Source organism: Lampris incognitus, chromosome 2 (genome assembly GCF_029633865.1).
Source record: "Lampris incognitus isolate fLamInc1 chromosome 2, fLamInc1.hap2, whole genome shotgun sequence".
NCBI lineage: Eukaryota > Metazoa > Chordata > Actinopteri > Lampriformes > Lampridae > Lampris > Lampris incognitus.
In genome coordinates this window covers 14,522,041-14,536,170 of record NC_079212.1, presented here as the reverse complement: position 1 = coordinate 14,536,170, position 14,130 = coordinate 14,522,041, and the positions used below count along the sequence as shown (strand labels likewise).

The 14,130-nt window shown below is 42.5% G+C and overlaps 1 protein-coding gene across 1 annotated transcript; it reads right to left on the bottom strand.

Moving 5' to 3' along the window:
* Positions 1–6,230: 6,230 nt before the first annotated feature.
* Positions 6,231–12,508, bottom strand: LOC130108217 (keratin, type II cytoskeletal cochleal-like). Its single transcript, XM_056275078.1, has 9 exons — positions 12,184–12,508; positions 11,725–11,933; positions 11,296–11,356; positions 9,124–9,219; positions 8,831–8,995; positions 7,994–8,119; positions 6,992–7,212; positions 6,828–6,874; positions 6,231–6,529 (listed from the first exon to the last, which is right to left on the bottom strand). The coding sequence occupies exons 1-9, from the start codon at positions 12,445–12,447 to the stop codon at positions 6,444–6,446; spliced, it is 1,275 nt and encodes a 424-aa protein (XP_056131053.1). The 5' UTR covers positions 12,448–12,508; the 3' UTR covers positions 6,231–6,443.
* Positions 12,509–14,130: the final 1,622 nt, after the last annotated feature.

Here is a 14,130-nt window from a genome sequence, read left to right as displayed (position 1 = left end):
TTGTGACAGCTCCAGCTATGCGTCATTCTCACAGTGTACTCTTTCTCTCCATCTGTATGCATGATGTGTCTGGGTCTGCCTGCTGTGTGAATGAATGAGAGTCAATTTTTTTGACACTCGGTTGGTGATGCTGCATGGGACTGTAATGCTCCATGGTGACATTTTGGATGCTTCACGTGGTTCTGTATACAGTGCTGTGTTTCATCTCCAGATCTGTTACCGTATTATTGACTTTGCCTACTTGGCACCTGTTGCACGCCTAGCTTTCGTCGAAGAGAGTTCCCTCCGCTGATGATCTTCCTGAGGTTTCTCCTGCTTTTTTGTTTTTGTTTTTTGTCTTTTTTTTTTTTTACTTCTTTCCTGCAAGCGTTTTTTTCTATGGAAATTTTCCTACCCTCTGCAGGCTTACTATGTGCTAAAGTATTGATGGGGCCATTAAAGCAACCCTTAAAAGCGAAATCCACATAGACTTGTGCCCATTAAGTTCACTGCTGAGGAATAAGCAGTAAATGATTATAATTTATGACTGTAGAGAAAGGAACAGTCGGAGATAGCCAACATTTCTATCCCCACTTGGATCACTTGATCTACCATATGATATTATAGGACTATATAATATTTTAGGACTCTGGGCTCTGTAGTTAGCATTGTGTTGCACGTGAAAATAAAAGCAAATGTAAAATGTTGAGAACAAGATAAGAAAAGGAAGGAAAACTGTGTTTGATACAATGAGTCTTTTCTTGCAGGAGTTTTAAGTTGTATGTTTCATTGTCTTAAAAATTACCAGAATACTTTCACATGAATCGTATCTACGAACTGTTGTTCATCCAATAAAAACACATCAGTGGCATATTAAAATAGCAATCGTACACGCAATTACAGTCCACATTCATAGCTACCACTTCATTTCTTCCAACAACATTCTTTGCAACATTCTATAGGCCTGTACGTGTGTTAGTGTGTCACTGAGAGGGAATCTCATGAATGAATGTTACTGACCCCCGCCCCTTGGTTAACATTGCTAAGTTAAGTCAAGTCAAGTCTATTTTATTTGTATAGCCCATTATCACAAATTACAAATTTACCTCAGTGGGCTTTATAGCAACACAACATCCTGTCCTTAAACCCCGACATCGGATAAGGAACAACTCCCTGAAAAAAAAAAAACCTCAACAGGGAGAAAAAATAGGAGGAAACCTCAGGGAGAGCAACAGAGGAGGGATCTCTCTCCCAAGACGGACAACGTGCAATGGATGTTGTGTGTACACAAGAATATGATGAGGAGGATGCCAAGCAGTGTCCAGACACCACCAGAACAGCCCAGGACCCGAGCCATGTGACCAGCATCACTGTGTAAAAAAAAATTTTTTAATTGTCACACGTCTGAGTGAGAGAAGGATGTAACATTGAAACGGGATAACAAAATTATATGGATTTATAAGATATGTAAAAAGAAAATGTGATGAGGGGGATGTCAAGCAGTGTCCAGGTGACGACCACAGTCACCATGGAGACCTGGGAGGAGGACAGACTGCACGTGCACACAAGGGAGACTCACATCACACCACCACATACACGGGAGAAGAGAAAGGAGAAGACGTCATTCAGAGAGAGAGAAAAGACAGGTGGGAGAAGAGAACGGTTTGCAATAGTCACACTATAATATCATTGACAGAACAGTGGTTGGTAAATTCATTGAGACAGAAACCGACCCACCATGTAGTACAGGTTGTGAAGTGCTTAATTTAAAGGCAACTAATTGTAAGCTAAGGCAAAATTATGAGTTTTAAGTTTGGCTTTAAAGGACTCAAGAGACTCTGATTGTCTGACAGCAGCAGGCAGGTTATTCCACAAGAACGGGGCCCGATAGGAAAAGGTCCTGCCACCAGCTGACTTCTTTTAAACTTTGGGGACACACAGGAGCCCTGTACTTTGAGAGTGAATAGCTCGAGATGGAATGTACGGTTTAAGGAGATCAGACAGGTATGATGGGGAGAGCCCATTTAGGATTAGATAAGTCAGCAGAAGCCCCCTGAAGTCTGCTCTAACATGGATAGGAAGCCAGTGAAGGGAGGCAAGAATTGTTGTAATATAGTCAAATTTTCTAGTTTTAATAATGATTCTAGCTGCAGCATTCTGAACCATCTGAAGACTCAGTCAGACAAACAATAGAAGTCTTGTACTGCTACACCCAATGTGACTCTTGTCCTATATTAGGTTTTACAGCCAGCTAAACTCTCCCTTGCATCATATCCTCCAAGGAACAGACCAGTGTTGTTTATGGACAGGATTTAATAACAAGGAAGTGTGAAACTGAAAATAAACATACAGAAAAGCACACATCAGTATACAATACAAAATAGCTTACTCAATCTAGAGTTACAGTTAGGATAACTAATCCTCTATTTTTCCAGGAAGCAAAGGTAAGTATAAAACTAACATGTTCTTTGCAGGAATAAAATGTAAGTTGTAAGTAATCAGGTACTGCATTGAACACTGTATTTACGCTAGCATCAAAAGTATAGCCTGAATGCCATCATTAAAATGTTATGTCATACATGTTACCAAAATTATACAAACTGTAGCAAATATGCAAAAAAATACTTCAAAATAAAGATTCTAGCAATGATGGATAATAGCTTTACTTATAGATATTACCACTCAAAGGGGTAGAAACTAGGTGATGGCTAATGATGGAGCATGAATATTGCTGTGTTGTCACACCATTTTCTTGTTGTCACAGGAAAAGGAAGTAGCTGAAACTGTGGTACTTAACTATGCCACTATAAGTCAAGAGACTCAAGATAACGGAACTATGCCCCTAGTGGCAGGGAGGCTCTAAAAATAAAGGAAACCGTTCCATTACAAGTCCGTTTCCACTTAAAATTTATTGAAAACACCGGTTGGTTTAATTAACTTTTATTTCTATGTAGAATAGAATAGAGAATACGTATTGTCTACTTTTTGCATACAAAAGGCGGAAATTTGTGTTTGGCTTGCATGTGCAAAAAAATAAAATAAAATCACTATTTAAAAGGCCCCATTAAAACGCATCATATCACATCCAGGCAGGGCACATTAAAACACGTTCACATAAAAACACATTAGGAACACCGGGTACTCGGTGGAGAGGGCTGAAGCAGGGTTAGATAAGTAAACAGGTAGAAGGTGCTGTGTGCTGAGGTTGCAGGCTGGCTTCAAAAAGTGGCTGTCCTTACTGATGGAGACATTTTATGGCAACAGGGACAAACGTGTGTCCTTGCCCAGGGGACTCTACCTTTGCCCCGAGGGCAGTAGATGTAAATGGTGATGTAAGGCTACGGTCGCCCCCGATTTTGCCAGTGGGCGTTAGGCCGCTTTGCTCCGGTGATAGGACAGTTGGGTTTGTTTGCAGCTTGGAATTGGACCTCCCAGTTTAACTATTCTGGAAAGCGTTGTCTTGCTTTTTGCCAACTAGGTGCTCGAACCAGGGCACACTGTTAAAAAAGAAGAAGAAGAAGAAGAAGAAGAAGAAGAGCACTTTCATTGACGGATTGATATACTCTATGTTTAAAGTGCGTGGGCTGACCTCAAAATTCCCTAGTTTACGTAACAGGAAGAGTCATTGCTAGGCTTTTTTTGTGTGTAAACGCATTCTACATGATCTATAAAGGTAAAGGATTGACATGTTTCTTTAAAAACAACTTCGTGTCTCTGTAACGAGAAATATCTCGGGTACAGTACAGCGACTGCATTACGTGAGTTTTCTGAAAACCGGCGATCAACCGTAACGCCTTGCTAGCTATCATGGCTGCCGCGCTGGGCGCTAACGCTAACTGTCTCCTCTCCACAGGTTCGCCTCTTGAGTTTGTCTGTGGCCACTTTTGGAGCCAGGGGTCTCAAATATCGGCAAATATAGGTTCAGCATGCCATGGAGTGTTAAAAGACATACATATATTATACACGTTAAACATTCATGGGCACGTCCATGTATAGACTGAAGGACGTTAACTAGCACGCACACGTCAGATATGCTAAAAACATGACAGATACGCTGCAACGAAACGGATGATGCGCTGTGGCGACCCCTAACGGGAGCAGCCGGTAGTAGTAGTAGTAGTAGTAGTAGTAGTAGTAGTAGTAGTAGTAGTAGTAGTAGATACACTGCAGGATGTTAGCAACGGGTTTGAACTCCAATAATTAGGGGTCCAAGCAGCGAAGCTGGTGGAACCCTATTGTATTTGTTAGGATTATTATTATTTTTCTCCGCTAAAAGTGTGTGAGGCTCAGCAACCGTAAGTCCTAGACCAACCAACTTTGGTACGTGGATTCCTATGGCCCCCCACTACTCAGGCACCACAAATCACCTATGTCAGCCAGATGGCGGCGCTATAAAAAGGGTCATGCGTAATTCCCACACCATAAATCAGATCAACACAAAACAGCACAGACCTATGCATCTAAATGTGCTCTACAACTTTGTTATTGGGACCACATATGTCAGCCATATAGTTTGCCCGCCATTTTGACTTGTATTAGTTTGGGCGCGGTTTCTCAGCTAAAAGTGTCTGAGGCTCAGCAACCATAAGTCCTAGACCAACCAAATTTTGTAGGTGGATTCATACGGCCCCCCACTACTCTGGCACTACAAATCACCCATGTCAGCCAGATGGTGGCGCTATAACAAAGGGTCATGCTTAAAAGGCCATAACTCCCACAGCATAAGTCAGATCAACACAAAACTTAATAGACCCATGCATCTCAATGTGCTCAACAACTTTACTATTGGGACCACCTATGTCAGTCATATAGTTTGCCCGCTATTTTGACTTATTTGGTGTGGAAGCGCTGCAGCTCTACATACCACACGCCAGGACACCTGGGTATAACGACATACTTTTTCTTTTTACGGCAGTCGGCTAGGACGCAAGAAATCGGACACCGTCTGGTCCAGTTTTGGAAACTCTGGCACATGTTTCTGAAGCAATGGAAGTGTTACGAAATTTTTTAAAAATTACGGTAATCGTCTAGGACACAGGCGACCCAAGTAATCCGACATCTCAAAAACCGCTTGATCAAAAAATCTGAAATGTGGTATACTTATACTTGGACCTATTGGCTACATTGCCTAAAGTGCTGATTGGCTGGATTACGAAAATGGCTGCCAAACAGCCAATCAAAATTCAGCAGCTAATATCTGCTAGTGTGAATGGCCAATCTTCATGAAACTTGATAGGCTTATTCTTTGTGGCACATAGAAGCCATGTGCCAAATATGAAACAGATCGGACACATGGCGGCTGCAATACTGCTTGGACCCCATTAATCGCCGCTTGTGGCTATATTTTTATTCATTGTATCTGTAATTATTGAGTACCATATAAAAAACCACATGCACAATTTACCACAGTGCTGTGTTTTCAAAGCTTGAGCCAGTCCAGTATAGAGGAGACAAGCTATCATGGATTATCAACTCCCTTGAAACCTTTTAAAGTCAGTCTAACATTGATCATTCTCAAGTATTGAATACACAGGAACTTACAAATAACGTGGTATTTCATTTGCTGATACTTAATAAATAACACAATTTTCAGTACCAGTACAATGGATACAATATTGTGTAATGATCGGGAGACTTAGAAAATGGCCAGTTTCTCTGATCTTTATTACTGTGATCAGTCTAGCGTGTTGCTATAACAAGGATATTTTTTTTCCATCACTAAAACATTTCATCTGGGGAAAGAATGAGCAGTTCCTCTATATTTTGCAAATATTTTTCTCATATAAAACAGCACTTTGCCTACAAGCGTTTTCTCTCCATTTAACATGAAAAGTCCCATCAGTAGGAAGGTAGCTCATGCTTCACCTGCTGCTGCACCACATTAGACTTGTAATGAGTGATGTCTTTGTCTGCAAAACTTGGCTAAGTACAACTTGTTGTATATAATAATTTGGTCGGTGGTAGATGCCTTACGACAGCGTGAATTCCTCATTATGTAAGAAAACTATCATGTACATACCAAGACAGTCCTTTTGTTTTGTTTTTTTTCCACCTCCTGTTATTCATGTGTCTGGTTTCAGCTTGGCTGCTGGTGGCTATGACATAAAAACTGTGGTGTCATCATCATTTTGTTTGTGTTGTCAGAGACTTGGAATGAGGACAATGGATGAGCTGTACAGAACAGGTCTGTATTGGACGTCAATTCATTTTACATAGTAGAAAAAGACAGAAAATATCGCAACTGAGTGGATCTTTACTTTTATTTGATACACAGAGTCTTACATTTGTCGTAATATTAAAAGCAAAAAAAAAAGTACTTTATATTCTTATACAAATTGATTAGGCTGACAAAGAGATAAAACATAAGATAACTTTCACAGTAAAGGCCTCATTAGTGACCATGGTGCTTGGGACGTGTAGGCTCATGCACTGTACTGAATGTTGTCCTGATATAGTTTTCTTCTTCAGCTGTATGTTCTGTCCTGGGTCTCCACTGTCTTGATGAGAACTGGAGCGGACTTGTGTTGCTGGTAGCTATTTACATTTGAGCCTGAAGGAATGAGGAAAATTGAACAATGAAATACACACACACACGTGCGCGTACACTCACACCCACACACATACATACACAACACACACTCCGCTGGAATAGGAGTATGGGGTAGAAAAGAAGACACTACGGTGAATGTTGAAATCTGCAATCTCAGATTAAATGTGGTTGTTTGTTGACCAGTAATCGTATCTTCTTTGATTGGGTCCTAAACTAAAAAGACATTTAAGAAACCCTGCTTTAAAGCATGGTCAGATATTTCTAACAATGTTGTGACCCACATTTGCGGTTTACTTACTTTTGTTGGGCATCGACTCAATACTGATGATTGACTGCTGTCCAATCCTGGAAAGAGAGCGGAGGAAATACATGTTAAAATGTCACATTTTACTCAGCACGGGTCATATCAATGAGTTTCACACCGTTATAATGTCTAAATTAACCAGTGAATCTCCCATTCACCTGTCTTCCTCTCCCTCCAGCAGTTTCCTGTAGGTGGCGATCTCTATGTCCAGGGCCAGCTTGGTGTTCATCAGCTCCTGGTAGTCTCTGAGCTGGTGGGCCATGTCCTGCTTGGCTGTCTGCAGAGCCAACTCCAGGTCCCTGATGCGAGCTTTAGCATCCTTCACGGCCAGCTCCCCACGCTCCTCCGCCTCATTTATATAGCCCTCAAGAGAGGCGTGCTGGGGAAATTAGGGTATGGTTCAAGATTTTTTTTTTCATAACTGAGCTTGTGAGTCAGACCTCTCAAGTCAGACCCTCAGTTATAGAAATATGTAGAGGAATGTGCTGTTGTTTCATAACCACACCTACTACGGTAACTGTAATAAGTGGGATCAGTATGTCCCTTGGCTGATACCACAGGGCCCATTATTTTAATCAGTTAACGTTATGACTGTGCCATGCCATTGGGCTCACTGGCTTGTAGGAAGACTCAAGCAATTAAACTTCACATGTCACGTCAACATCAGGGCTTGTACTGTTACAACCGAGCATGTCGGTTTTTAAATAAAGGACTAACCACACCTTCTACTTAAAGAGGACTTGCCTTGGGTCTGATGAGAATGTCACTTGGCCAACAGGTAAGATCGCCTTTTTTCGTACTTTGTTAGCTCTTGCAAACAAAAGGGCATGGGCAGATAATGTGGAGACATAGAATCAATTATGTCCTGTTTTTTTTTTCCAGTGTTGGCCTTAGGGGATGGGCTAACAAACTAAACAGTGTCATTAGTTCTGTTGGCTTTTGATGAGACACATACTACTACAGACTTAACACAGACATGCATTGGTTTCAACACTTTGATTGCTCGGAGGTGTTTTAACTATGAACATACAATTTTCCTTTCGCACGCTGCTATCACTTTAAAACCAGTTGAAAATAGTTCAAAGCAGGATCTGTCGGCGAGCACTGACACTGCGGTGTTTTGTGGATTGCCAGGACTGCTGTCTAATCACCCAGCTCACCTGTCCCTGCACAGCCTGGATCTCATTCTGCAGGCGGCTGATGAGACGGCTGAGTTCAGCAATTTCCCCCTTGGTATTTCGCAGCTCGCTGCTGTACTGGTTGGCCTGCACAGACATCTGGTCAAACTGCCACGGGCAAATAACAAAGAGAGGTTTCATAGAATCAGTTGCTATGTCCTGTTTTTTTTTTCTACACATGGTGGCCTTAATGGATGGTATGAAAGGTTTTCCTGGTGGATTTATTGCACTTAGTGGGACTATGTGAGCTCTTGTAGTTCTATTTTCACTGAGAGAAAACTTTTTAAGGATTTTTAGTGATTTTAATTATTTTTTTCCTTTGGATATCCCCCCCTTTTTCTCCCAAATTGTACCCGGCCAAATACCCCACTCTTCCCAGCCATCCTGGTCGCTGCGCCACCCCCTTTGCCGATCCGGGGAGGGCTGCAGACTACCACATGCCTCCTCCGATACACGTGGAGTCACCAGCTGCTTCTTTTCACCTGACAGTGAGGAGTTTCGCCAGGGGGACGTAGCGCATGGGAGGATCCCGCTATTCCCCCCAGTTCGTCCTCCCCCCTGAACAGGTGCCCCGACCAACCAGAGGAGGCGCTAGTGCAGCGACCAGGACTCATACCCAGATCCGGTTTCCCACCCGCAGACACGGCCAATTGTGTCTGCAGGGATGCCCGACCAAGCTGGAGGTAACACGGGGACTTGAACCGGCGATCCCCATGTTGGTAGGCAACGGAATAGACCGCCATGCCACCTGGATGCCCCCGATTGTATTGATTCTTTTTTAGAGAGATTATTCATATCAGCTCAATTATATCTCTTCACCTTGGTCTTGTACAAGCTCTCAGCTTCGTCACGACTGCGTGTAGCAATGCCCTCATACTGGGCCTTGACTTCAGACACAATCTGGTCCATGTTCAGGCCGCGGGAGTTGTCCATCTGCACCACCACGGAGGTTTCCTTCAGGTTCTCCTTCAGATCACAGAGTTCCTGTATTGAAAGGATGCATCCAGGAATGCTATGAATAAAAAGAACAGTGCTTTTGCCATAGACAAATCATTTTATCTCCTTTAAAGACTATGTAGTTCGTTGCGTTTCAACAAACTAGATATTTATACCGTGTCGTAGAAGTTCTTGAGGAAGCTGACTTCGTCTGCCTGGCCAGTCACCCTCTCCTCTAAATCCACCTTGCACAGATAGCCAGCATCCACATCCTGTATGTAGTAGAAGAAATGCTTGGGCAATATATGAAAAGGTCTCCATGCTGCATGTGCCCGCTTTCCATATAAGAGACTGTCATATTCTACATCAGGTGTCTATTTACATATAATGGGACTCACTAGTATAGGAGCTATTGTTGCAAAGAAATAACGAGGAAGCTAAATATAAGATGTGTAATCACTATGTATCAAGAACATATTATGATTTAATGGGTTATAGTGATGTAGTCTCTCTTTGGTGTGGTTATAAACACAGCCATATAATAATAATAATAATAATAATAATGATAAACTTCATTTGTATAGCACCTTTCATACATAAAAAGCTCAAAGTGCTTTACATTAAAAAACAAGGGAAACAATAAAACATATATATATATATATATATATATATATATATATATATATATATATATATATATATATATATATACACTACCGTTCAAAAGTTTGGGATCACCCAAACAATTTTGTGTTTTCCATGAAAAGTCACACTTATTCACCACCATATGTTGTGAAATGAATAGAAAATAGAGTCAAGACATTGACAAGGTTAGAAATAATGATTTGTATTTGAAATAAGATTTTTTTTACATCAAACTTTGCTTTCGTCAAAGAATCCTCCATTTGCAGCAATTACAGCATTGCAGACCTTTGGCATTCTAGCTGTTAATTTGTTGAGGTAATCTGGAGAAATTGCACCCCACGCTTCCAGAAGCAGCTCCCACAAGTTGGATTGGTTGGATGGGCACTTCTTGCGTACCATACGGTCAAGCTGCTCCCACAACAGCTCAATGGGGTTCAGATCTGGTGACTGCGCTGGCCACTCCATTACTGATAGAATACCAGCTGCCTGCTTCTGCTCTAAATAGTTCTTGCACAATTTGGAGGTGTGTTTAGGGTCATTGTCCTGTTGTAGGATGAAATTGGCTCCAATCAAGCGCTGTCCACTGGGTATGGCATGGCGTTGCAAAATGGAGTGATAGCCTTCCTTATTCAGAATCCCTTTTACCCTGTACAAATCTCCCACCTTACCAGCACCAAAGCAACCCCAGACCATCACATTACCTCCACCATGCTTAACAGATGGCGTCAGGCATTCTTCCAGCATCTTTTCATTTGTTCTGCGTCTCACAAACGTTCTTCTTTGTGATCCAAACACCTCAAACTTGGATTCATCCGTCCACAACACTTTTTTCCAGTCTTCCTCTGTCCAATGTCTGTGTTCTTTTGCCCATCTTAATCTTTTTCTTTTATTGGTCAGTCTCAGATATGGCTTTTTCCTTGCCACTCTGCCCTGAAGCCCCGAATCCCGCAGCCGCCTCTTCACTGTAGATGTTGACACTGGTGTTTTGTGGGTACTATTTAATGAAGATGCCAGTTGGGGACCTGTGAGGCGTCTGTTTCTCAAACTAGAGACTCTAATGTACTTATCTTCTTGCTCAGTTGTGCAACGCGGCCTCCCACTTCTTTTTCTACTCTGGTTAGAGCCTGTTTGTGCTGTCCTCTGAAGGGAGTAGTACACACCGGTGTAGGAAATCTTCAATTTCTTAGCAATTTCTCGCATGGAATAGCCTTCATTTCTAAGAACAAGAATAGACTGTCGAGTTTCAGATGAAAGTTCTCTTTTTCTGGCCATTTTGAGCGTTTAATTGACCCCACAAATGTGATGCTCCAGAAACTCAATCTGCTCAAAGGAAGGTCAGTTTTGTAGCTTCTGTAACGAGCTAAACTGTTTTCGGATGTGTGAACATGATTGCACAAGGGTTTTCTAATCATCAATTAGCCTTCTGAGCCAATGAGCAAACACATTGTACCATTAGAACACTGGAGTGATAGTTGCTTGAAATGGGCCTCTATACACCTATGTAGATATTGCACCAAAAACCAGACATTTGCAGCTAGAATAGTCATTTACCACATTAGCAATGTATAGAGTGTATTTCTTTAAAGTTAAGACTAGTTTAAAGTTATCTTCATTGAAAAGTACAGTGCTTTTCCTTCAAAAATATGGACATTTCAATGTGATCCCAAACTTTTGAACGGTAGTGTATATATATGACACTGTACCTTTTTAAGCAAGACAAAATCATTCTCTGCTCCATTCCTCTTGTTGATCTCATTCTCATACCTGAATCCAACCAGAGAGAGATGTTCGAAGATCGAAATTAACACACTCATTTATTCTAAATCTCAGTTAATGTAAATTCATTACCATTTTATTTAACAAGGTTGACTTCCTTCCTGTTCTCACCAGGTTCTCCTGATTTCTGCAAGCCGGAGACATGTTCTCAGGCCAACATTTGACATGATGTCCCTGGGCTGTCGTGTCATTTATCCAGTCACAGCCGTGTTACAAAGTGGGTCAGGGTCAAGGCCCAAGGTAAACGTATTGAGCGTTGATCTGAGAATATTTCTCACTTGCAGAAATCAGGGTATGATTTGTTTTTGTCTTACAGATATACAAGTTGTTCAAGCACAGTGTAGACGTGGGCTTACTTTGTTTTGTAATCATGCACATCTTTGTGCATGGCAGCGTTCTCAGCATCCAGTCTTTCCTTGTCGTTGCTGATAAGCTCTACCTGCCTTTGTAGGTTGGCAATGTAGGCCTTCAGCATGGGCTCAGCATTGGATGAGGCTGTGGTCTGTTGCTCCAGCAGCTTCCATTTGGTTTCCAGCATTTTGTTTTGTTGTTCCAGGAATCTAACCTGAGGCCGACATGATGACATACACATTTGCACATTTGCTCAAGGGGGATGTACCAAACAGGCTGTACGCACAGCTCCACACATAACAAAATGTTTAGGCAACAACCAGAGGGAATTAAGTTTGAGAACAAAGTGAAGCATGAGCACGTGTCTTCAGTTTCTGATGAAAACAACTTAATATTGCACAACAGTTTATTGTATCCATAACAGTTGTGTTAACAGTGGGAGTACTAGTGAAGTCGGTTCCTACCTTATCGATGAAGGAGGCAAAGCGGTTGTTGAGGGTCTTGATCTGGTCTTTTTCGTGGACTCGAACGGCTTGGATGGTGGGGTCTATGTCTACCTTCAGTGGGGTCAGCAGGCTTCTATTGACAGACACGGGTGTGATGGAAACAGCTGGGTGGACTCCTCCGCTGATCTTGCGGCCTGAATAGGATCCCAGGGACATGCTGCTGAAAGCCCTCGAGGAGGTGTACGCCACTGGACGGCCGGTGCGCTTGCTCCTCAGACTCATGGTAGCGTTGTGTTGAGGTGTCGGTGCTCTGACGGCTGGAGAGGCTTGGGTGGCAGACCTTGGTGAGATGTCTCTTGTTTGTGTCAACTGTTATCGGTTGGATGCTTCTTTATAGGCTAGACGGGGGCGTGGTGGGATAATGAAGTTATGCGGCTCCCGAATGTTGGTAAACCAGTTTGGCACATACCAAACTCCCACCTACCCTTGCTGCAAACATTTTTACATTGTTCCCATCACCGTCTGTCTTGTTCAGCGGCTTTTGGTGTGCTGCACTTGTCTTTGCATTAACCGTCCCCCCCCCCCCCACACACACACACACCAGTATATGGATTGCTATGATCTACATTTCCTCTCCCTTCATATCCAGTAACATTTTTAGCAGTTAGAACATTCTAGAATAGGCATCACAAAGGGTATTTCTTCAGCCTTCAATCTTCAACAGCTCAAAGCTGATTTGAGAATTTGAACCATTTCCTCCAGGAAGATAAACTGAGGGGCCAAGGCTCGAGTATGCAAGGTCATTAAGAGACAAAAGCCGAGGCCGTTCCATTGACAGTCAATCAGAGACGCTGTGGGATCAGAATATATTAACTTGTGTATGCCCAAATGAGGGTTTTCTCAGTGCACCTACACTATAATGTAGTGCTAAGAGGTATCTAGTCGCTCATTTTCATTCACTAGGTAGTTTAACAAGCGGGCCTGAAATAAAGTGACTGTATATACTGTACTGTATGTTATATGTATACTGGTACGTTCTGTCATGTATGTAAGTAACCTGCTAACATCTATTTCAGCATCTCTGATACATTCTCTGCACCATCATCTCATCTCATCTCATCTCATCTTCAGCCGCTTTTCTGGGGTCGGGTTGCGGTGGCAGCAAGCTATGTAGGGCACCCCAGGCGTCCCTCTTCCCAGCAACGCCCTCCAGGGGGATCCCAAGGCATTCCCAGGCCAGATTGGACATGCAGTCTCCCCAGCGAGTTCTGGGTCTACCCCGGGGTCTGCTCCCAGTTGGCCGTGCCCGATAAACCTCCAAAGGAGGGCGCCCAGGAGGCATCCTAATCAGATGCCCAAACCATCTCAACTGGCTCCTTTCGATGCGAAGGAGCAGCGGCTCTACTCCGAGCTCCCTCTGCACCATATCAGCTCTTATTCCACCTGTAATATATAGTCAATCCTTGTGTATATATCTGAAGATTGTTGTGTTGAAGTGTTATTCTATGTTAAGTACACCGAGAGAGCCACGAAACCGGAGTCAGATTCCATGTAGTGCAAACCCGCATGGCCAATAAACACGATTCTGATTGTAAAATAAGGTGACTTACAGAATACCAACATGGAGATGTCGACTTAGCAAAAACATGCGACCATTTCACTGTGAAGTTGCACCAAGAATTTCTGTCGTGACAGCACCATGACAGAAATCCCATTTATTGTCACATTATATTGCCGTGTTTCTAGTTCTAGGACATGATGTTCATGGGCCGACTAGTGAACTCTCCCCGAAGTCAGTAACATGCAAATTATTTCTTCAGAATGCATTCTTTCAGTGTTTTCTGGTTGGAGGTGGTAATTAAGGTCTGTGCTATTAATAAAACATAGTGGTGCAGATAAAATCACCTGAGCCTTTGTTAAGACGCGTACAAACCAACTGCCGGCAGCACAGATCCGCTGTAAACA